The sequence below is a fragment of the Sprattus sprattus genome (assembly GCF_963457725.1).
Source record: "Sprattus sprattus genome assembly, chromosome: 10".
In the NCBI taxonomy this organism is placed as follows: Eukaryota; Metazoa; Chordata; class Actinopteri; order Clupeiformes; family Clupeidae; genus Sprattus; species Sprattus sprattus.
In genome coordinates this window covers 26,778,590-26,804,031 of record NC_137908.1, presented here as the reverse complement: position 1 = coordinate 26,804,031, position 25,442 = coordinate 26,778,590, and the positions used below count along the sequence as shown (strand labels likewise).

Here is a 25,442-nt window from a genome sequence, read left to right as displayed (position 1 = left end):
TTCTTTACAAAATTTCTTTACAAAGGAGAATTCTCATTTAATACTTTACAGACAAAATTGTGTTAGGTGTGGCAGCATCGCTATGAAACAGTGGCACAGTGGGAGCTTTAGTGTTTGAGGTGCAAAGGTCATCACTACATCACCAGGGCAGGTTCATACACTTGTCACTAAAATCAGTACCAAGTGTTAACGTTGAAATGGTTCGAGATGTGTGCTTCTACTAAACTGTAGAGGACTTGTTGTCAATGGGTTCCATAACACTGAGATCAAACAGATTTGTTTTAGAAGATTGAGTAGAAAATGTGGCATGAATTACACTTCCAACCCCAGCACTACTACACCTTAACTGCACATGAACACTGTTTGGCATATGGTTAGAGTATTAGCAAGTATTCAGCACTTCAATTTTCTTTTGCCCACATGAAAATAATATTTTACAAAATTGAGGCATAGCCATTAGCAACTTAAAATGGGAAAAAAACAAAGTGTACCTGTCCAAAAGCTCAGCAGAGGATACAGTGCAGAATAAACCTTCTGTAAACACACTGGCATCCAGCTCAGTGACGTGATCCATTAGTCATTCATAGCTTGTTCCATTTTATTGGTCAATGTGCTCAAGTGCCAGTTTCATAACAATTAACAAAGCATTTGAGCATTAGTCCTATCTATATAGAGGTAATTACACTTCTATTACTTTGAATCTCTTCTACTTTCTTGGGTTCTAAACAGCCAGATGGTGAAAAGCCTGGATTGTAAGTCTTTTCTATGCAAGGTGCCATATAACTTAAGGCTGAGTCACTATCCTTGCAGTGGGCAGTGATTGGGCATTGCTGATGCCAGGAGAATCTTTCTTGAGATCCCCTTCCACTTGCCCTTTAGAATCTACCACCCAGTAGTCAAATCATTCATCATCAGTTGGACCCCCTGGTGTAAGAAATAAAGTTTATCACAGAAAACATCATCACTATATATTATAAATGTGGCAGCAGTGTATGCACTCTATCTTGCTCTATGCTCAGATATGATATTTTTAAGAAACATAAGTGTATCGCTCCTTCTCTCCTCCACTCCTCCCTCACTCTATCTAAGGTTTAAGACTATGTTTGTCCTGCTGGCGGTGGCCTACTCCCTGGCTGGTGACTGATAGCGAGGCGCCAGAGGGTTGGTCGTGGTCTCGCATGTGTGTTCATCGGCACAGATTACGTCTCATTTCAAGCTCCGCAGGAGAGCATGACAACAGCCATTTGTGTAAACAAAAAAAAGTAGAGAGAGAAAAAGAAGCTCGAGGAAAAGAAATGAGCAAAAACAAAAAAAGGATAAAAAATTAAAAACAGACACTCTACTGCCCATCGTCCTTTCCTGAGAGGTCACTGCCTTAAACATTATTTGAAATGGAAAAAATAAGACGATGTCTGCCTCTTTTAGACTGGTGTGTAAGGGACAAGGTGTTGGTTTTACTGGGCGTCCACTCGTTCATCTCTTTCGCCCCCTCTCCCTCTCTTTTCTAGTCATCCGACCTCTACCCCATCTCCCTCTCTCTTCTTTTCCCTCTCTCATCACCCCTTCTTGCAGCCCTCTAGTGGTCATGGAAGCCCGGCATGGGGAAGGGTCGGGCAAAAGCCTCCACACGGTACCGCAGCTCAGCCAGGCGCGCCATCGTCTCTGGGTCCTCCAGGAGGAAGTTTTTAAACTCCTGCAGCTTGCCTGTGGAGGACAACAGAAGAGATAGAACAGAGAGGAGAGGAGAGGAGAAGAGGATAGAGAGGAGAATATGAGATTCCAGTAAAAAGAGGAGATGAAGAGGAGAGGGGGGAGAGGAAAGGCAGAGAGGAAACAATATGGAGGATAAATCTATTTTAGACTCCAACAGATTGTGTAGTTCTGATACCATTAGCATATCTGCTTGCCACCCACCCAAGACATCACCTCTTTAGATACTGTTAGCACAAGTTCAGTTGCTAGGCAAAAAAAAACAAAAAAAAAAATGCATGGGGGAATTCTTTAAAATGCAGGAAATCATCCCCAAGGGTTGTTAGTATGACTAATATGGTCATAATTACCCATGTGGGAGTGCATTCAATTGCTTTATAGTACACGGAATATCCCTATGTAGAAATGCTGGATAAACTCTGGAGACCAGGAGGCCTACAACTCAGCCAACCTGGAGGCGGCTAAGCACACATGCACAGGATCCAAGAGCATTTCAGCTCATCGGCCCCCTGGCGCATGTGGCAAGGCATACAGGCCATGACAGACTTCAAACCCCCCATCCAGCACTGCCTACCTCCCTGATGAGCTCAACTACTTCCACGCTTGTTTTGAATGGACAAACAAGTAGGTCACCCTCAAAGTGCATCTCCCACCTGGTGAACTGCCTCTCTCACTTTCCAGCGCTGATGTTTGCGCCACCCTGTGCAAGGTGAATGTACGGAAGGCAGCTGGCTAGGATAGAATACCTGACCGTGTGCTCAGAGCCTGTGCAGAACAGCTAACCGGGTCTTCACAGAATTTTCAATTTGGACCAGGCAGTTGTCCCCTCAAGCGTTAGGTTAGCCACCAGTGGCCCTGAATTACTTCTGCCCAGTTGCACTCACCCCCCTGTGCTTTGAGAGACTGGTTCTACCATATCTGAAATCCTGCCTGCTCACTATCCTGACCCTGGATCAGTTTGCCTACCGCAGTGGTGGACAGTAACGAAGTAAATGTAATTCGTTCCTGTACTTAAGTAACATATCTATGTATCTGTACTTTACTCAAGTATTTCTATTTGGTGAGACTTTATACTTTCACTCCACTACATTTCAAAGTGAAAATTCGTACTTTTTACTCCATTACATTTAGTAAAGCCTCTCGTTCCTTTTTCCCAAAGCGAATCAAATAATGAAAGGTCAGAGTGAGTTCACAATCACACCAATCAGGGATTAGCGCTATTTGGTCTGCAGTCCTTTCGGTTTTGTCAGTTTGGTTCGTTCGTTCGTTGAGCGTGAGCTACGTTGAATTCTGCTGCATTTTAGGGGCTGTTTTATGCTCAAGCTTAGCCTACGTAACACTAAATGATGGAAGAAACATACAATCAACAGAGTTTCTGCTCAGGCTTACATTAAAAAATGCTTGTCTTTTATAAGGGCACAAGATGTCGCAAACTTATCATGCAGTTCTTGACAAACTCCCTCGGTAAAGGTATCACTACATACTTATTTACAGTCTTCGGTGCAGACTGGTATGCTCTGAAATTTTGTGCAACTTTTTTCTTCACGTTTGATCTGAGGTCAACTGTTTTGTTTTTGTACCTAGGGTTGTGTAGGTAGTATCACTACTAACACTAGTCTTCAGCACAAACTAGCATAACTAGGTCAAGTGTTGTTGTTTTTGTACCTAGGGTTGTGTAGGGAATATCACTGCTAACACTAGTCTCCAGCACAAACTATTACAACACCACATTCTCTGATTTTGTGGAACTAGTTCCTGTAATGGTATTTATCATACTTTTTACAGGAATTATGAGTTTAAGGGTAACACAGACCGACAGATGTGATATAGTAAAGGAGCATATGTTTAACTTCACATTTTTGTATAATTAAATGTGCAACTAAGTTACAAATAAATGTAAAATTAAATAATTGTTCTCTTGGATTTCATAACCACTTTGCCTTACCTAATGGCAATAGATAGCTTTCAATGTTTTGTGCTTATACACTTTTAAATAGTCAAATGTAAGACACTATTTAAAGATTGGCATTAGTATTTTCATCTTATATCAGTTGATTGAGCCCGAGCTTTGATGTGAAAATGATAAAAGGCCATTAGAACAATAATTCATTAAGGTACTTTTACTTTTAATACTTAAGTATATTTGAAGGCAAATACTTTTATACTTCTACTTAGTGGAAATTCAAATTGCATACTTCTACTTTTACTGGAGTAATATTTTACACCAGGTATCTATACTTTCACTTAAGTACATAGTTAGTGTACTTTGTCCACCACTGGCCTACCGCCCCGACAGGTGAACAGATCTTATCTCCACGGCACTCCACTCTGCACTGAGCCACCTGGACAGTCCAAACTCTTACATCACAATGCCGTTGACTTCAGCTGAGCATTTAACAGTGATCCCCTCCAAGCTGATCTCTGAAGCTTAGCCAACTCAGTATTAGCACATCCCTCTGCAACTGGACTTAGGACTTTGACTAACAGATGCCAATCTGTTAAATTGGCCAACATCTCCTCCTCCACTTTCACCCTGAACATTGGCGTGTCACAAGAGAGCCCTCTTCACTTAAGACTGCGTTCCTGTACGTGGTTCTAACACCATAATCAAGTTCGCACCACAGCGCTAGGTCTGATTAGAAGGGGATGACGAGATGACTTCCGTCAAGGTCCAGCACCTGGCTGCATGGTGTGCTGACAACAACCTGGCCCTGACCAGGGAGATCATTGTGGACTTCAAGTAAGCTAGGAGCCACACACATGCTGTTCTCTCCCTTGTACGTCGCTTTGGACAAAAGCATCTGCTAAATTACTAAATGTAAATATGACCCCATCTGCATTAGTGGAGCGTTTATCAAGCTTCAAATTCCTTGGTGTCCACATCTCTGATGATCTCACAGGGTCCCTGAACCTGAACTTAAAGGTGCGACAGCACCTTTACTTCCTGCAGAGTCTGAAGAAAGCTCTCGTGTCCCACGGAACTGGTGGACCTTTACAGCCATAGATATCTTAGATAAAGGCTAGATATCCTGCCTGCGTTTCTGGCCGACGGAGTCGGATGTCCGCACATTTTGGCCATTTTGAGGACAGTATAGCTCACTCCCCCTTAACATTGTGTTGGTAGTGGCACTTTTTAAATAACCAGAACTTGCTCAATTTTCAACCGATTTTCAAACGGGTTGGTTTGTTATAAATGTAAGATATTTCTTATGGCACTACATACTTATGAAGAATTATAAACATGGGTTTTCATATGAAAATAACATTGACAGGTCTCTGACAGGTCTCGTTTCAAGGGAGCGTTCAATACAGCAGGCTGCACAAAATTATGGCATCTTCATTGGCAATAAAGTCAGTAATTTCCTGTCGAAATCATAATGTAAGATGTTTAACAAACCAACCCGATTGGAAATCTTCAAGTTATATTGAAAAGAAAGAACAATTATGCCTCGCCAATTGATGTAAAATGACTGATACACAATAGCCGTGATACACAATTAAGCTGCACATTTCAACATGTTCAAGGATCCAGAATTATTACCAAGGTAATGACGATTGTACTTTGCCTGGCTGAGGTTTGTAAAAGACCATAAGGATTGAACCAAAGCGGACTGGAGGGTCTTCTAAGTTCGTCTTCTCTGATGAGTCCAATTTCACAGTAGGTGCAAGACTGTGGCTTGTAGGCCTCTCCAGGTCTCCGTCTAACCATCAGACGACCATGTGTTGGGCAAAGCTGAAAATTGGACTCAGAGAAGATGAACTTAGAAGATGACCTCCAGTCCGCTTTGGTTCAATCCTTATGGTCTTTTACAAACCTCAGCCAGGCAAAGTACAACGTTGTCCCGGAAGAAAAACTTGCTTCCTTTTGCTCTGACAATGTTCCCCAACTCTGAGAAGTGTTTTTTCCAGCAGGACAATGCTCCATGCCACACAGCCAGGCCAGTAAAGGTGTGGATGGAGTACCACCAGATCAGGACCCTCTCATGGCCAGCCCAATTTCGAGACCTGAATCCCATAAAAAAACTCTGAAATGTGATCAAGAGGAAGATGGATGGTCACAAGCCATGAAAAGAAGCCGAGCTGCTTGAATTCTTGCGCCAGGAGTAGCATAAAGTCACCCAACGGCAATGTGAAAGACTGGTGGAGAGCATGCCAAGACACATGAAAGTTGTGATTTTAAATCAAGGTTATTCCACCAAATATTGATTTCTGAACTCTTCCTAAGTTAAAGCATTAGTATTGTGTAGTTTAAAAATGAATATGAGCTTGTTTTCTTTGCATTATTCGAGATCTGAAGACACTGCATCTTTTTTGCTATTTTGACCAATTGTCATTTTTCAGCAAATAAATGCAAATCTAAATGACAATATTTTTATTTGAAATTTGGTAGGAATGTTTAGCCTGGATACCAGCCTGAACTCCGCCCACAAAATTTTTGGGCTGGGAGATTCAGTCTGGAATCGAGTTAGTTGGGAGAGATTTAACGTTTCAAAAAGGTTGAAACGCAATCTAAACCAATCAAATTGTAAGGGCGGGCTTTATACGTTGATGGACAGATATAGATAGAATATACCGGAATATACATCGAACAAAGATGGCGCCGTCTCGGGAGCTTAGTGGGACATATTTTATATGATTTAAGCTATCTACATGACTTTTTTATGTCTACATTGACTCGGTTAGTTGTGTATACGCAAAACAAGTGTTGCCGAGGATTTTAGGTCCTAACTAAAGCACTCTAGACCATTATTGATCGGTTATGCTAACGCGTTGGCCAAAATAATCGTTGAAACTAATGGTAGCTTCTAGCCTTGAGTGCTAATTAAGTAACGTGAGCAGGCATTTCTCAGCAGATATTGACAGCGCATTCATTTTGAAAGAGGAACAGAGAAACGCGATCAAGGCATTTGTCGATTGAAAAGATGTTTTTGCCGTCCTTCCTACGGGAGCAGGTAAAAGTTTAATCTGTCAGATGGTAATACTACGTTGCGCTGATTGGTTCTAGGTATCCAATTCAGCGAAGAGGAATTTTCTTTCCTGGTTCGTTGAAACACGCCCCATAATCACAGCCCAATTGTCCGATCTCAGACTCATATTCTGACTAGAATTATGAGTATGACATCGTCAGGCTAAGGAATGTTGCCAGTAGGTTATAGAATAAAACAAAAATGTACATTTTACTTTAACACATACCAATAAATAGTAAAACCAGAGAAACTGATAATTTTGAAGTGGTCTCTTAATTTTTTCCGCGGCTTTATATTATACATATGTGCTATGCATGAGACTGTGGCATCAGAACTCTCCCAATTTCTTATGCAGAATGCAAGTCAATTTAATTTCCTATTTCTGGCAGATATTGCTGTGGGACTGAGCCAAATATGTGGAGTTAAATGTATCACTTGGTGTATTGCTGTTGGCGTTTGCACCATCAGTACTGACATAAGCTTAGTCTAGGGTTGCTTAAAAAACTTAAAAAAATGATTCTTACAAAATGAGACAACTGCACACTGGGTTATGCATGGGGTTTACGGAGCTGAATCACATTGAGAGAGATCAAATGGATACAACCAATAAAAATCACTAAACATTGCTTCTTACACTGCGCTTCCTAGAATACAGTGACAACAATGTACATGTTCTACTATTTAAACGTGGGAATCGTGCACCTTCAGCTCGAAATGTCACTGCTCTGCACTGAAACACTCACCAGTCTTCTTCTTCACATCCAGAGCGATCTTGAAGCCCTCGTCCAAATAACCCACCACCGTTTCAAAGTCTGCCTCCTTAAATTGCCTAGAGGTGAGGGCTGGTGCACCTGCGAGAGAGTAGCACCCAAACAATTAAAAGCCAAAAATGATGACATGCCCTTTTCTCTTTGGCTACATAAAGGGTAGGCAGGAGGTGTGTTCCCCCTTAACTGTGGGGAGAGCAGGGCAGCTAGGAGGGACTGGGACTGACCTAGCCGCAGTCCGCCGGGGGTCAGGGCGCTCTTGTCCCCGGGGCAGGTGTTCTTGTTGGCCGTGATGGACACCAGTTCCAGCACGCGCTCAGCCCGGGCCCCGTCCATGCCCTGTGGACGCAGGTCCACCAGCACCAGGTGGTTGTCTGTGCCACCTGAGAGCGTTGCGGGGGAGGGTGTGGGGTGGGGGGACAAGAAGGGAATTGAGGTTAATGTAAAGAGCAGTGAGGTGTGTTTTCAGTGAGCCCTCATAGAAACAGGGGAGCAGGTGGCTCCGTGACAAAGCACATTTGTAAGATGGAAAGGAATGAACCTTAGTCTTGACTACAAAAGTTTGAGCCAACAGCTATCCCCCCCCCCCCCCCCCCCCCCCCCCCCGCCAACAACTTGCAAATGTAAGGTGAGGTATTCAGATCCTCTTGTAAGGGGGTACCTGAGACCAGGGTGTAGCCTTTCTTCAGCAGTGCATCAGACATGGACTTTGCATTGCGCATCACCTGGGCAATGTAGTCTCTAAACATGGGTGTGTTGGCCTGAGGGGAAAGGGTAAAGGTTGCATGGATTAGCAAATGTCAAGAGACAAACCCTCCTAAACCTGAGCTTAGATGTCTGTATGTCAACCTGAAACATTCAGACGATGGTAATAACCAAAGGAAGGCCAAATTTGCATAAATTCCCCAAAGTAAAATACACCCAAAAACACTTTGGTTTTCAAAAGTAGGGTGACTAGTGACTAGGTGGATAGGTGACTCAGCCTCAAATCACACATTTCCTCCCCCACTCTACCAAGCTGTCATCTGAGGCACTCTGGAGTCATGAGAGGGTTTAAAATGAGCTGATGTGAGAAGGAGGAGGAGGAGATTGTGTGTGTGTGTGTGTGTGTGTGTTGAGCTTACCTGGCGGAGGGCGACAGCCACCCCAGCGATTGCATGGTTGTGCGGGCCACCCTGCAGTGAGGGGAAGACTGAGAAGTTGACCTTATCCTCCAGGTCATACATGATTTCACGGCCTTTCTTGTCCACTGATCGCACACCCTTACGGAAGAAAATCATACCAGCCCTGGAATAGAGGAGAGAGAGAGAGAGAGAGAGAGAGAGAGAGAGAGAGAGAGACAGCGAGAGAGAGAGGCAGCGAGAGAAAGAAAGAGAGACTTAAGATACCATTCAGCTCCATATTCTGGTGCCCTCACTGAGAGATGACATGTTGCTAGGCCTTGCTCTCACAGTAGTTGACTTCCAGTTGGATTTCTGCCCCACACAACATCAACTGGAAAGCCATTCATCATTGTCCAGAGAGAGCAGTGAATCACTCACCGAGAGAGAAATTTAATTCAGTGAACACTTTCATCTCTCCCTCTCGTTCTCCTCATTCACTATATATCATAGTAAGACACACAACACATACACGAAACACACACACACACACACACACACACACACACACACACACACACACACACACACACACACACACACACACACACACACACACACACACACACACACACACACACACACACACACACACACACACACACACACACACACACACACAGATTTTGTTCTCTCTCCATCACAGAAACACGTACTTGCAGCTCTCTTTCTCACTCACTCCGTCATGAAGGAACTAGCTTCGTAATTTATTTTTGCCCCCCTGCTCATCTCTCTGTTTTCTTCATTCTCTCTCACACACACACACACACACACACACACACACACACACACACACAAGCACACGCTCTGACACACACACACACACACACACACATCAATACCTGGCTCCTCTGAGGGACTTGTGCGTGGTTGTGGTGACCAGGTCAGCATACTCAAACGGGGAGGGGACGGCCCGGGCAGCTACCAGCCCACTGATGTGAGCCATGTCAGCCAGCAAGAAGGCCTTCACTTCAGTACAGAGCTAGAGAGAGAGGGACAGAGACAGAAAGAGAGTGTTTATATATATATATATATATATACACACACACACACACACACTTACATTCTCTCTGAGACCTCCATGGCTGTACAGAAATGAAACATTCCTCTCACATGCAGCCTCATGCATGAGTGTATTTACAGAGTGTAACAATATATGTTTTGTGATCTATTTGTACTCTCTTCTTCTTTTTCTTCTCCTTTTGTTCTACTGTCAATGCTTTGCCAATACAATGTGTAATTTGTAATACAAATGAAGCACAATTGAATTGAACAGAGAAGGAGAGAGAGAGACAGAGAGAGAGAGAGACAGACAGAGAGAGAGAGAGAGAGAGACCGAGAGAGGGAGTTACTTGTGGAGAGAAAGATGACGAGTTTGAGAAGAAACGAGGGGAAGATTAAAACACGCCCTTGAAGATATTACCTCGGCTAATTCTACTATCAAATGAGAATGGTGTAGAGGACATGCTACTTCCATCCGTTTCCATTTCTGACCTGTACCTATCCTCGGGTATCCTCTTCATTATCTCACCCGATTACAATGTCACTACAGCAATACAGCTGCCAGCCTGACAGACTGCTTTCATGTGAACGCAGCTGAAGTTCACTGTAATCCCATCAGACACACAGAGTGTCAGAGCAGGTGGCAGGAAGGAAGATTGACAAGAGTAATGTAGTGACTACTTGGAAAAACTCAAAGCACACATCCAATGGAACCTTCAGCTCGGTGCTTACGCTTGCAGAAGTGTTTAAGGGCACGAAACAGTCGTGTCCGAATGCTTGCCCACAGAGCCGTGTAAGGAGGGCATATAGCATGAGGCTGTGGTCGAGTGAATGTGTTGACTGTGCATGACGTGATGTATCAGGTGGGCTATGGCGCTACATCCTGAAGAGGATTGTCCACGGGATGCCAGAGAACACAGACAGGGGAGGCACACAGCCTCCTTCAGGGGCTGGGGCGGGTGGTGGATGTGTTTGTGTGTGTGTGTGTGTGTGTGTGTGTGTAGGTGTGTGAGTGAGTGTTTGTGTGGATGTGTGAGTGTGCGTGTGTGTGTGTGTGCGAGTTTATGTATGTGTGTCCGAGTGTGTGTGTGTGAAGATGCTGGCACGTGAGAGTGAGAGCGGAAGAGTGGGCTTGCAATGTTTGTTGTGGCAAACAAACAAACGCGTGTGAAAGAGACCAAAATAATCCTTGGGAAAGGTCACCTCTGATTCACAGGTGTGAGTGTATGTGTGAGTGTATGTGAGAGTGTGTGTGTGAGTGTGTATGTGTGTGTGAGAGTATGTGAGAGAGTATGTGAGAGTGTATGTGAGAGTGTGTGTGTGAGTGTGTATGTGTGTGTGAGAGTATGTGAGAGTGTGGGGGGGAGGGGGAGGGAGAGAGACAGAACAAAAGGAAGGAGAGATGGATGGAGGAGGTACCTTCTTGATGCGGGCGTAGTCGATGAGGCGAGCATAGGCGCTTGTGCCGGCGATGATCATCCGCGGCCGGAAGAGACGTGCGGTCAGCTCCAACTGATCGTAGTCTATGAGACCAGTCTTAGGCTGTGAGAGAGAGGGAGAGAGAGAGAGAGAGAGAGCGAGAAAGAAAAACTCAAATTAGCCAGGTTCATGATGTTTATTACTGTGAACACACCTCACACACCTTTGCACACACACTTCCATTCTGGCCATTCCAATTTCCCCAGTCTGGCGCAGGTCCTCCAGTCCTCCGTCTATCTCTCTCTGTATCTCTCTCTCCGCTCTCACACTCTCTCCATCTTATCATCTCGCCTCCATCTCGCTCACACATTCGCTGGGCTTCGCACCAGCCCTGTCCTGCCTTTCATCTTCTCACCAGTTCATAACCTCTCCTCTCTCTTTCTCTCCTATCCTCTCCTCTGTTCTCTCTTTCTCTTCCCTCCTCTGCTCACTCTTTCTCTCCTATTCTTTCCCCTCTCAGCAGTGAGTGGCTGTGTCACCTGCGTGAGGAAAGCTTTATTTAGACAAGCGGATTAGGCCTCATCTCCAGGGCACGCCTTGCTCTCCTCTCCTCTCCTCCATTCCATCAGTCCCCCCCCCCCACCCCAACCCACCCCTCCCCACCCTCCCCTACCTGCGCTCGGGAGGACAGAGTGGACCCCGCCGGCCTGTCGATTTCCTATTATCTCTCCCCGCAGTGGGGGTCTGCCCCCTCATCCATCAAGACACCAACACCATCCGCCATCCCCCCGATCCCCGGCAAAGACCCGTCCACCCCCCGATTCCCCCACCACGACGAGCACAGACACACGGCCCAGGACACATTGATCACCTCACGCACAGCAAGGACCAAATTGATCACCGCGGGCAACACAAAGAGGCCACGGTCACATGGGGAGCATGAGGGAGAGAGACCGAGAGGAGCTGAGAAAGACAGAGGGAGAGACAGAGAGAGAGAAAGAGAAAACTTCATAGACAATGTGTGAGGGCAGGTCAGAGAAAGAGTGATTTAATGAAGTGAGTGTATGAGAAGGAGGGTAAGGGGAGGAACACCAAGAGAATGGCCTTCACTGATATACTGATGAACAGATCTCAACACAAAGTCGCACGCCTCTGGCACTGGTCCAGTTTAGGATCAAACACACCAAACCACCAGTGCAGCAGGCCCAACTCAACCCACCGCCAGCTGGGACAGGGGTAGAGACCTGTGCACAAAGGCTGACGATAAACACACCAACATTATCATTAAAGGCCAAGATTGACATAAAGAACGCTAAATCTATCATTAATCTATCGACTATTTTTTCGATTAATCGACTAATCTAACGATTATTTCCATACATTTAAATAATGATTCAAAATGTTGGAATTTGAATTTCAAATGTATTTGAGTAACAAGTTAATATAAATGTAATCATCATAATAAATATATTAAATAGTAATACAAATTGAAAATGCAAATATGCTTTTAAAAGTAAAGAGAAAGTGCAAATAAAGTTTTAAAAGTAACTCAAATTAGCAATCCAACCTCTGCAAGTGCAAAATAACTGAGCTGCAGGTGACACTCAAATTCAACATATGAAAAAATAAAAGACGATATACCTTTTGTAATAACAACTAACTGCAAACTGCATAAACAGCATTTACATAAAGCTTTTTAGCAGTGCTGGTCAGCAGTGTTACCTAGTGAGTGACCAGTCCAAGAGTAAGTGCTAACTCGAGTAAATGAATGAATGAATGAGTGAGTGAGTGAGCAGAGGCAATATGAGGAAGGAGGTGGGGTTCAGGAACGACTGGTAACTGCACGGCACTTCACCCCTGACACCGACTCAAATAACTCCTGCTACGAGCCTGGCAAACACTAAATCTGGCATGCTTATCAGTGAATAGAGTGACTTGAGACAGGACTGAACAGGACCAGCTCTTTTCCCCACAAGCGGCCAGCACACTCTACTTACGTTCAGCTTGTAGGGCATGGACTCAAAGTAGATTGAGGTGGCGGAGATGCGCTTCACTTCAGACATGTAGCCGTGGGTCAGGCTATGGAGGGAAGGGTTAGAACATATGACGTGATGACTACGGAGTAGATGACTATTAAGGTTTAGAGACTAATTATGATGTATGAATATATAGATGCTTAATTGCCAGCAAATCTCATTGACTGCAATTACCAACAACCTGCTCACCACTGAGCTATCAGATGAGACACTGAAACCAGAAATTACAAATGGAATAGGGACCAAAGTTTGGATTTCACTGTTCTAGAAAGTTCTGCCTTTGCATTATATAAGCTGCATTATATAGGTAGTGTGGGTACTGACTGTCCTCCGTCGGGCAGGTCCAGGCCCATGATGCGGTCGTGGGGGTTGAGCACAGCTGTGTAGGCAGCAAAGTTGGCTGGGGAGCCGGAGTAAGGTTGCACGTTGACCCCCCACAGCGCAGGGTCCAGGTCAAAGGCCTCTAGAGCCCGCTTCTGGCACAGCAGCTCGATTTGGTCCACCATCTCAGCGCCGCCGTAGTACCTGAGAGAGAGAGAGAGAGAGAGAGAGAGAGAGAGAGAGAGAGAGAGAGAGAGAGAGAGAGAGAGAGAGAGAGAGAGAGAGAGAGAGAGAGGGAGGGAGAGAGAGACACACAAGCACAAACAAAGATAATTTACCAGGAGAATGAGAGCTTCTGAGAGTTTGGAACCAAAATAGCATTACTTATCCGGCCCCATTCAGGAAACCTTCTCCTAACCCCATCTACTATGGATGAGCCTTGATAGGCTTTTAGGTACACTGGCCTATTGGTACATGAAGAAATGTCTTCTCATGGTTCTGCCTTTCCCGTCCCGAGCTTGAAGAACTGACAAGGACTAGTAGTTTTGAAACACTGAATATCTTATTATTAAAAGCTAAAAGCTCAAAACAAAATCTCACATCCAGCTGAAAAAAACAGCAACATCAGTATTGAGGTTGCTCCTTGACCTAGACAGCATCTACCTTCACAAAACCCATAGAAGGCACAATAAGAACTTTGAAAACGAAGACAGCAATGGACACTTGAACTGATCTGTCCCAGTTCTGGAACGGATCTGCCAGATGTGGGCCAGAACCGGCCCAGATGAAACTGCCATCTGGGAAATGTAGGACACCTTTCATGTGAAGAGGCACAGTAGAGCGCATGAAACACTGCCTCGGCTCTAATCCCCTTATCATCAATCTCCAACAAAACACACAGAGAAAAGCCTCAAACCAAGTGTCTGTTTGTGTGTGTATGTGTGTGTGTGTATGTGTGTGTGTGTGTGTGTGTGTGTGTGTGTGTGTGTGTGTGTGTGTTTGTGTGTGTGTGTGTGTGTGTTTGTGTGTGAGAGACAGACAACATCAGTTATTTTTGTTGTTGAAAAAAATGCAAACTCATCAACATGGAGAAATGGCATCAGTGGGCAGCCACAGATCAACATCATAAAACACACACAGACACGTTAAGATACAGACACACACACATGCAGGAATTCAGACACATACAAGACCACACACACACGCTGAAACATATACATACACAAACATACACAGATAGTCAGGAACACAATCTCACACACACACACACACACACACACACACACACACACACACACACACACACACACACACACACACACACACACACACACCTCTTGCCGGGGTAGCCCTCAGAGTACTTGTTATTGAGGCAGGAGCCCTGGGCCTCCAGCGCTGCTCGGCTGCAGAAGTTCTGGTGAGGAAAAAGAAAAAGACCAAAAGCCAAAGTGAGTGGATCAATGCAGTGGACAGAGGGACAAGAGGAGAGAATTAAGCACTGTTAAGCCATTAGGGCAGAAAGCCCCTCCAGTCAGCGCTGATCATTACTTTATTGAGCTCCAGTCTTTATAGACTCCTACTTGGCTCACTTCAAGTGGACTTAAGAGACAGCAGGAAAGACACCTCCACTAGTGGGTTGGTGGGGGGGGGGGGAGGGGGGGGCTGGGTGTACAGAACATTTTATTTAGGTTCTCTATCTAGGGGGTGAGAGCCAAGGAAGGAGAAGGAAATAGAGTAATCAGGACCAAATGTGAAGAGAAAGAGTGTGAGGTAGTGAATGTGTCAGAAAGAGAGAGAATATGGGACAGAAAGGCAGAAAGAGAGGAAGATAAAGAAGAGAGTAAGTGAGAGATAGAGAGGGTTAGTGAGAGACAGGTTAGACACACAGCATCTTGACACTACCCCCCCCTCTCCCTCTTCTTGGAGTATCACAGCGGCTCACCCTCCCAGGCTTTCTGTGACACTGCTGTCATCATACACAACCTGGCGAGCGGTTTGTACCACACACACACAAACACGCACTCACACGCACACACACACGCACGCAGATCCCCACGGGGGCTATGCTAATACGATGTCTCAGATCAGGGGCGATAAAGGCTCAGGTAACAGCTTTCTAGCGCGACGCTCTGTCATGCTGAGATCCTCGAAGCATTAGAATTGGAAATGCAATCGCCGCTTTTTCTCATGCTTTTTACCCCCCCCCACACACACACATACCTATCCTATCCTTACCTCCCTCCCTCCCTCCCCATAAAACAAAAGGCTTACAACTGGCAGTTGAAGAGAGGCCCTGCAGTTGGACAGTGCACTGAGCCTGGGTGGGGAGAAGGAGAGGGGGGGGGGGGAGAAAAAGAGATGGGTGGGGAAGGAGGAGAGAGAGGGAAGAGGGAGGGGTGGGTGGGTATATGAAGATATCAGCTTTATCTCACACTAGAGTGGCCAGGCTTAGTGCTGCGAGCTGCCTGATATACCTCACTGAGCAGCGGGCGAGGGAGGAGAGGAGAGATGGAGAGGTAGAGAGATGCCCGGTGGAAATAGAGGAGAGAGGGAGGGAGGGAGGGAATAAGAGAACGGCTAAAACAACAGTGGATACGGGGTGCTGCCTCTGAATAATAAAGGCTAGGAGCAGCCGCACTGCCTCTACTTCAGCTTCAGCTAGAGCAGCCTCAGGCTGAGGGAGGGAGGCTCACTGCATGCTCTGGCCAAACACACATACAGTAGCCAGCACAGTCACCAGTCACGGCTGTTTAAACATGATCACTCCACACCATACACCTTTGTGGTAATACACAAGCGAGCGAATGCTGAGGCTGACTTTAAGGCCTGACGTGTTCAGAACTACCTATCTATATTATTGGAGTAAGTTTAAAACGTGAAGTGGGATGAAATCCAGTTTGATGATACAGATGAGGATATCTGACTGTCAGGTCTGTGTATGAAGGAGGGACAAATTAGCTACCCATCTGTGCTCCTAAAATGACTTATATTCTTAAGTGAGTCAACTGTCTGGGACAGGTACTATAGAAATGCTAGCTGCTATCTCTCATGTTTGTTTGTGTCCCATACCTCGGAGGCGATGAGCTCCAGACCTCGGCACTGCCGGTCCTTCTCCTTGGTCAGCAGCTGCCACATCTCGGGGTCGTCCTGTGCCAGGCTGTCCTGGCCCGTCCAGGGCTGTTCATACTGGTCAAGGCTGCGGGACGCCGGCTGGGAGTGCTGCCCCCTCCACGTTCTGCCCGCTGCCGCCGCTGCTGCTGGGGAGCGCTGGCACACCGGCTGGCATGGGAGAGACAAGAGGTTTAAGCGGATGACCCCACACAAATGCAACGCAGTGAACGCTTGGCCTTTTTGAGTCTTTTGACCATAAGTAATTAACTAGTTTCATCAATTGGAGCAGCTTTCCTACTAGCAGGCACCAATCGTGCCCATGGTGTAGCTAACGTAACACATCCTGGCATCTGGAGAGTGCAATTAACAGCTTGCTAGAGGAGGGGCTGCACTCTCAAAGACATGCGTAGAATCTCTTCACTCCTGGATGCTTGCATAAGAAAATAAATAAATAAACTTTGCACCATTACTGTAAAACCCATCCAATAACTCAAAACAGAACAGAAGTCCTGTGTTAATGATTAATGCCACTCAGGTGGACTTACCTAACCTTCTTCCTGATAGCCAGAGAGTGAGAAAATGGCCAGACTGGAGCCTTGTAATAATTAAAATAACTACATGGAGTAGAAACATGTATGTGTGTGCACTTGTGAGTATGTGTGTGCATGTGTGTTAGAGGGCAGAGGAGTATATCCAACAAAAACCAAAAACCACACCAACCAGAAGAAAAAAAAAATGAGCAGTGGGCAAAGCAGTTGCAAGATATTGCACTAATTTGTGTAATGTGCCCACTTAATTATGAGAGGCGGGCGTGAGAGCACCTGGTCAGAAAACAAACAAACCCAAATGCTACGGGGCTGTGCGGCTAGGGGAGACGTTCTGATTTATCGCGCACGGCGGAAGTTAATTAGCTCAATCCAAACTATGAAATGTTATTAATGATGACCCGCGCCAGGGACGGGGCCTTGGAGCGGCAGGATAACAATGCAGCCGTGCCCACACCTGGCTTGGCAGAGAGAGTCGGCGCTGGAGCGCGCATCAGCCAAACCTCACAAGCAGTGCGGCTAAAGCCAACATTTCAGACTGAAGCAGACGCATCATCGAACAAAAAAATCAAATAAAACATATAGGCCTAATTATATATTCAATTCAAAACTTCAGCCACCCTGCTTGTGAGGTTAGGGCATATAAGCGCTTCAGCATATATATACATATATATATATATATATATATATATATATATATACACTGTATGTATATATAAATATTTACATACACTATGGGAATATAAACCTGGGACACTGGTTTTTACTAGTCTTGTATAAAAACTGTCTTGTGGAACACAAGGTTGTACATCAAACTGAGTGAGAAACCATAACTAAGGTTTGGCTAATCAGAGGGTTCAAAGGCAGAACCTTATAGGACCACGGTAAGCGCATTTCTACAGCTTGTTACTACAATAATGTGTCTGATTACATGCGAGTGCTGTGTGTGTGTGTGTGTGTGTGTGTGTGTGTGATCAGGGGAATGTAAATGATCAGGGGTTTCACCAAAGACCTCTTTCTTTGCATGCAGTAGCAAACAGGTCAAATCAGAAAATAGCAGTCAACGCAGTGTCTGTATAATCACTGGACTGTGGAGGCCTGTGCTATGGCTCCTGACTTCCAGCACTGTAGCCTTTGGGACACGTGACTAGCTCAATCTCGCCGTTTCCTAAAATAAGGTGACCCCAATTTTTTAAGGTCAGGTTTCAGCACAACGCAGAAAGATGTTTTCACAAGGTGGTTAACACTGCTGCTGCGGTTTTGTAAACCACCATGGAGGGTGATATCAGCTTCTTAGAGACACTACACCCATACTTGCCTTTGTGAAACTTCAAGAGGTCACACAAAAGACAAATAAAATAATCTACTGCACTCACTTAGACATGGAGGCCTTAGCTTACATGTTGCTTGTGTATGTGCGCAAATACAAATTTATGACATGTATGACTGCTTTTTTCAATAAAAACACTCTTTGGAATTTTCAAAGGGCGCAAGTGACATTTCCCAGATTCCCACACAGATCCATGATGGGGCGTCTTGTGCTGTTTCGCCTGTCTCTCCCCCACTCTCTAGCATGTAATATAATTAGCGGCAGCTGCATGTTTGCACGATATCAATAATCAGCGTGCTTGTTCAATTATGCCTCTATCAGCAGTTCTGTGGGGAGCTTCTTAAGCTGCGCTGTGCCAACACAGAGCCCCTATTCAGCACTTCCTCTTATCTAATCTCTGCCTTTCTCACTGCACTGAACTGCTTGCTCCTTCCTTCCCTCCTTCCCTCTCTCTCATTCCCTCGTTCATTTCTCCGGCTGTTTAGGGGGGTGGGGTGGGTGGGTGGGGTAGTGTAGAGGCGGGGAGAAGGGGAAGAAGGGGTTGAGGGCAGAGCCAGCTCTTCTCTTCTCTGCCTCCATTTTTTGTCCTATTCCTTCTAACAACCTTTGTTCAGTTGCTTTGCCACGGTCTCCTTTATTCAGTTCTGTTTTCCTAGCCCTCCTTTGCTCTATACAGCCTGTGGTACACAGATATGGCAGAAACTTCAAAGAGCCTTGGAAACAACAGTTTGCTAGGACAGCACAGCTGTCCAGAGGTGCCTTCTTAATCTGCCACTTCTGGCCAAAACCCGAAAAAAGACGGTTACGCTTCCATCGCCGCCCGCAACCACAAACACCATCAGTCACCTCCGAGCCCGAGGCATTTACACTAAAAGCGCTGCGGGTGTGCACGAGTGCGAAGCCGCCGTGCTTCATTTTAATGGCGTTATTAAAATCCAATTAGGCCAATGATGGGGAACAATTAAAGCTTCTGTGAACGGGAGACTGCGCCCCCCTCCTGCGCGCGAGAGACACGCCCTAGCCTCGCTCACTCCATCACATGGAAAACCATGCGCCTCTTAAGTGGAAGGGTGGGGAGTTGCTAACGATATAATGTGCAAATATTAATAAGGAAATCATAGAAGTAAATAATACAGATGAGTGCGTTAGTGTTTGAATTATGCATGAACGCATTAGTGTAATTTTCGAAAGTAAACAGATACTGAGCGCTTCTGTCTGTGACTAAAGAGGACTAACGCCACAGAATAACAACACAAACAAATAAACAACTCCTAACAAGCCTGTGCATCACAGCATCACCTGCAACTTGCATGGACAAAGCCTTAAGCCACTTCTTCCCATAGGACAAGATGAAGGCTAAGCTAACAAGTATGTGACCTGGCACCATCTCCGTGCAGAGCAGAGGAAGATGGCGTCTCAATTAAAGCCCAAAATTATAAAAAAAAAAAAACGATTAAAAGCAGCAGCTTGGCCTCTTTAATTCCTACGAGGAGTGATAGGACACGAGAAGGTGGGGTTGGGTGAGGGTGGGGGGGTCAGAGGAGAGACACTGGGGGGACACAAGCTGGCACATTAATGGGTGCCGAAGTGGCCCCAGTCCCCTGGTCTCCTGTCAGTCTTGGGGCCCAGGGCCATTCGCCTGTTGAGACGGGCCACTCACAGCCTCGCAGGAGACACGTCTGCAGCGCCGGAAAATCACACGGGTCACCGAGCGCTGACGGGACCCGTCCTTTGCTGTCGGCTCTGCCTGCTGGGGACGCAGGGGCTGGTCACGCGGAGCCACTGCCGACAGCTCTGGCTGGTGTGTGTGTGTGTGTGTGTGTGTGTGTGTGTGTGTGTGTTGGAGGCACCTCTCGAAGTCACAGCGAGCGCTCGGCTGGAACTATCCCGACAGGGTGTGACGGCAGCGAGTGTTTAGCAGCGCTCAGTCAAGCTGTCCGCTGACAGGAGACAGACGGCTAATCCTGAACGCAGAGGAGGAAGAGGCTGGACCTCCCAGGAAAGCACAGCAGCACAAAACAAATCCTCCTTGAGCAGCCATGAGAATGATGATTATCAAAAGAGAGATAAGGTTTTTTGAAGAGGGGACCGATTCGTCACAGATCTATTCTTGAAGCACAGGACCTCAGTGATGACTGAGCCTCTCGTGTAATGAAAACACACCCAAAACTTTTGAACTACAGCATGACACTGTAAAAAATGAAAAAAGAATTTGGGCGGATAGGCTAGCAATTTGGCCAGCTGATACTGAAGTACAGGATTGTCATTATTTGGGGGGAACCTTTTGAGCATTACAGCTTGACACAGAGTGAGGGGGAGGATGGAGGAGAGAGAGGGGGGGGGGGGGAATCATTTAATTTGACTTATTTCTGCCATCTCCTCCCGCTTCTGAAGAAAGAGTCAATTTTACAGATGACTGCTGTCCATCAGCTGTGCGCGAAACAACAATCAGCCTTGTAACAACAGGTGACAGAAGACGAGGGGGGGGGGAAGAGAGAGTGAGACGAAGAGACAGAGAACGAGTGAGGAGGATGGAGGGGACTTTCAGAGAAAGTGTCAACAGGCCAGAAATATCACTCAGTCTGACAGTGTGCTCCATCCGGCTCGGTCACTGACTAATGGGAGGGCTGCCGTTACAAATTGCCTCCTGATGCAGGGGGCCGGGTCACAGCCAACCAGAGGGATGGGTGCGGGTGAAGGGGTGAAGTGTGACCGCGGCCTCAGCTTCCCCAAGACTTGAGTCCATTTAGAGCCCAGGAAGAGGGAGTCATGGAACAATCAAGCCAGGGGGGAAAGGCAATTTCCTGAGAGATGGGTGACATTACCACGGCAATACTTCCACCGGGTGTGGCCGGGAGGGAGGAGCACTTTGTGACGGCAAATGCCCCTGGTCACCCTGTATTTACTGGACAACAGAGATGAAAAACTCACCAATGGTAGCACTGGTATCCTGTCTTATAGCATTAAAGGGGTTAAGCACTACAATGCAGAACTAAACTGATGAAAAATCATAAACAGCTTTTATGGGGCTGAAAGTTATGTGAGACTTAAAGCTTCAGAGGGGGAAAAAATTAATATGGATCTAGATTATGCTTGCATATTTTAACAGATGCAAAATCAATTTATTTGGCAAGTCCTTTTGACAGAGTCTTCATGCCCATGTGATCTAATGCCCCCTCCCCTTCTCCCCATCTATTTTCAAAATCGGGACACCAAGCCCCAGATTAGAAATGATTCCAGTATAAATATATCATCTGATAAATTATTAAATATTTTGTTTAATTCAAATTGAGCTCGAAAACGCCATTGAATGCTTGATTGACGCTTTGATTTGAACACTCCCTTGAACAGCTTTGAAGCCTAAAAGCAGTGTTGTTGTTGAAACTTGAAGCTGCCAGAGAAGGTGGACCCAGAGGAAATAGACATAGGCATACAGCATGCACTTCTCTTAAGCACCAACGCTCAAAGGCAGCCGAGGAGGCAGTCCTGCTTTGGGTTAGAAAGGGGTCACAAAATGGGGTCATGCATCTGAGCTTAAATGAAACTTTATACAAGAATTTGAAAAGGAATACGCAAATGTGTAGATTTATGTTATTTTCAGTGCACAAACGTTGTCGAGGATGCAAAATAAAGCTCATGTGGTCTCACAACAACTTGCTCAACATTTGTGTCAGGTTCCAATTATTGATTAATTCTGAGAAGATCAGGATTTGTGTAGTCAGCATATTTGTTATTTGTCCATTGCTTTTAGAAATGGATGTTTAGGTTTCAAAAGCAAAAGAAGGACGAACTGAATCAACAATATTTTAACCACCCCTCTAAAAAACTGAAAAAACAAGATAAAAGAAGACTGTGGACTATACACTAGATAAATGTTGAACAGCCGAATATTGTTTCTTTCCACACTATCTTCTATGATAAACACCTAAGGGATGTTTTTTCCACACTGTGCACATTTATAGCATGCAGCCAGTTAACTAATGGTTTCATAACTATTAACCTTGGCAGAACAAGATTGATAGATTTTCAGGGCAATAAGAGTGAAACTGCCTGTTGACTATCTGAGTGGGTTTGGACTTGAGCTCGTAAAAACAAAAAGGAGGGGCTCAGGCATCTGATGCCAGGCAGGAGGTGGAGGCATGGGTGTGAGTGGAGAGAGTCTTGCTGATTGGCTGGGGCACCTCTAGTGAGCTTTGACTTCAAAGTTGCATGGTGCAAATAAAACAGTTATTTAATTTTTTAAGTCATGTTGTTATGGAAACAGTGTGATAAGGGCCATGAGGGAGTGAAAGGGGGGCTGAGCTGGTCCTGGACCTGTCTGAACCGGCTGCATTTAGGGCAGAAAGGCGGAGGGAGGGTGGCCAGATCCAGCCCCTTCGGTCTAGGTAATAACTTTCTATAGTCAGCTATAATGCCCTGATTCCCACTCAAAGCCAACAGTTTGATTCAATCGTATTCAATTTTGATTCGATAGGAATTAAATACTTTATAGCAGCTTTCCAGCTCTGAAGAGAACACACATTTTCAAATGCAAAAAGAAAAGGATGCAAACGGATGGTCAAAACCACTAAAGAAATTCGTTTTATTTTAGGCACACATTGATAAAGTTGTTTTTTAAAAAGCACAAAGACAACACTAGCCAAGCATTTGGCTGAAAAGTAAATGCTAAAAAAATAAATGTGCAAGCTGTTGCAAGCTGTATACAATGCAGTTGTGCAATCCAGCTATGTCGTCAAGTAAATGTCCTATAGCAAACTAACTTCACTGCGCCGACAATCCATCTCATCACGCACCTAATCACAGACATGTCTGTTGTTAGCTAGCTAGCAGACTGTTTTCATCTTATCGATTCCCCCAGTTTACATGCTCCCATAGCAGGCAAAGCATGTTCAGACATTGGCATTGTTTTAGGTTTGTTCAAATTAGCTTGTAGATGAAGATTAACATAATAACGCAATTACCATTTCATTAAATGTAACCATATCGGACGTGGCTCGGTGACATCTAACCAATACCCGACCCTCAGTATCGGCGCAGATACCAATCCATGGATCGGATTGGTGAAAGACTAATGCATATTAACCTTAAAGTTTGATCCATACATTTTACAGAATGATGAATTGACAAATGTTTAAAAACGATTTCTCTCGATTTGCACAAAGTTGCCGTGAGAGTGTTGTTGTTTTAGCATTCCCACCCCCAACCCCCTGCGAAAGGCCAGGACAAAAGATACCAGAGGCTCCCTGTGTCCGGCTTTCAGAGAACTCCACCGTGTGTGAAAAATCCTGGGAGCGAGAGAGCAGAAAGCTGTTCAGAGGGAGGCCTACCACTTAAGTGGTTACTTCACGTCGCAATAGGGAGCACGCCGAACAGATTTACACAATGGGTCAAGCATGCAGACATGTGAACCTGTAACATCCTAATAAGGAACCTCAAATCATCTACAAGGGAACTTTTTCAAATTGAATTTTCTGAGCACAACAGGCTCTTTCTCTCCAGTATAATGGTTGAAACGTTGTAGAGAGAGGGTCTTTGCAATGTCATCCTTGAAGATTTACACAGAACTACGTGTCTGAAATATGGATAAAAGGTTTTAATATGGATGGTATAATATAACATACTTAAGTTCACATCCAAATACACAGTTTGTTTGTTCAAATTGACACAGCACTACAACCTCTCATAAGTTAGTCCATTCTCATAAAAAGTAGTTTTCAGACATGCTGCATGTTGTGAAAGAACTCCACATACAAAGATAGTTCAAGTTTCAAATCTCAGAAGACCACTACCTTTCATCATCATTAGCCACAGACTATAACTGGAGTTACTGTGTCCTTTAGGTTGATATTTGCCGTGCTTGCTTTTGTATTGTACTTTGCACTGCAAGCTACTTTGCATGCAGAACTTAGGACTCTTGCAAATCTTTGAAACTTCTGTTGGTGCGGTAGAACTTTTTCTGGCAAACGTTGTCAGGGTGTATACAGACAATGTATTTTAAATATTAAGATATATTAAGATGATAGTGCAAATAAGCACACATTTAGTCGAGGTAATTGTATGGCCATAGACCATAAAGCTATTTTAACGCCTGTAAGCCATTAGAGAAACTTGCTGCACTGCTAATCAGTTTAAAGTGTCACGTTAGTCAAAACCTCGGGGAGAAAATTGTGACCTTTACCTTCCCTCAAAAAAAACACGCCTGGTCTTTTAAGATCCAACCTGACTGGCTGGCATGATGAAACAGACCCGGAGCAGTTGCTCCATCCAGACTCTCACTCTTTACTTAGAAGCGCATATTTCAGAAGCTTGAAGCTACTTTCACCCACAATTAGGTTACAGTGGACATTTTAGTGTCCAAGCATTAGTAACTAAGTTAAACTACACTTTAGGACGAAGACACTGGTACTTTCATTCAGAAGTCATGCAAAGACATCTAGTTACTTTAACGGTAGCTGTTAGAACCAGAGCCAAATTAAATGTTACCTGTCAATGACCGGTCATACATGACCGGGTTTTTAAAGTTTTCTTGTCAAATAAGGCGATTTCACCTTTTCCACAAACAAGAGAACAGCGTTTAAAATGTTTTGTACAAATACATGTTCCCTCCTGAAACGTCATTGTCTCTCTCAACCAGGCGACAAAAAGTTATCACTGAAGTTAATGTTACCGTAACTTGCTTGCCACGTCTGACAGACGCTATCTAGCATCGCTGCTAACAAGTAGCTGTGGCGATCCCTACCGTTAACTCCTGTCATTTAGCTACAATATTGCAGTTTTCATGATAGAAAATACGTCAGCTTAGCTAAAACAATATCTGTCATTACCAGATAAATCTGTAGACAAATTATTATATCAGGGATACTGCAACACCTGCTAGTAAGCTATCTATCTAAGATAGCTTCTTCAAACGTTAGCTTCCCTGAACAACTCAGATTCCATTCCATAGAAGAGTCCACAACACTGTATTAATCGGTTATTGGATACTCACTCTAGCCAGTTGTCGTATTGTGAATGAAAGCATGATTGAAGTTCTTGACAGCAAGGCAGCTCACTGATGAGGCTTGGCCACGCTTG

At 45.0% G+C, this 25,442-nt stretch overlaps 1 protein-coding gene across 1 annotated transcript; it reads right to left on the bottom strand.

Annotated features, from left to right (window-relative positions):
* On the bottom strand, positions 1–25,442 carry shmt2 (serine hydroxymethyltransferase 2 (mitochondrial)). The gene is made up of 12 exons (XM_080845426.1): positions 25,357–25,442; positions 16,452–16,661; positions 14,717–14,796; positions 13,386–13,586; positions 13,023–13,104; positions 11,026–11,148; positions 9,447–9,586; positions 8,569–8,731; positions 8,106–8,205; positions 7,672–7,827; positions 7,421–7,528; positions 1–1,704 (listed from the first exon to the last, which is right to left on the bottom strand). Exons 1-12 carry the CDS (start codon positions 25,387–25,389, stop codon positions 1,577–1,579), a joined length of 1,524 nt encoding a protein of 507 aa, XP_080701552.1. The 5' UTR covers positions 25,390–25,442; the 3' UTR covers positions 1–1,576.

Bases quoted from the DNA above. Each gene is read 5' to 3' on its own strand.
- shmt2 (XM_080845426.1), bottom strand. From the start codon at position 25,389: ATGCTTTCATTCACAATACGACAACTGGCTAGA. The intron at 8,206-8,568 runs GTAAGCTCAACA...CTTTCCCCTCAG, and splicing joins TGGCTGTCGCCCTCCGCCAG to GCCAACACACCCATGTTTAG. The intron at 7,529-7,671 runs GTCAGTCCCAGT...ACTCTCTCGCAG, and splicing joins CCCCGGCGGACTGCGGCTAG to GTGCACCAGCCCTCACCTCT.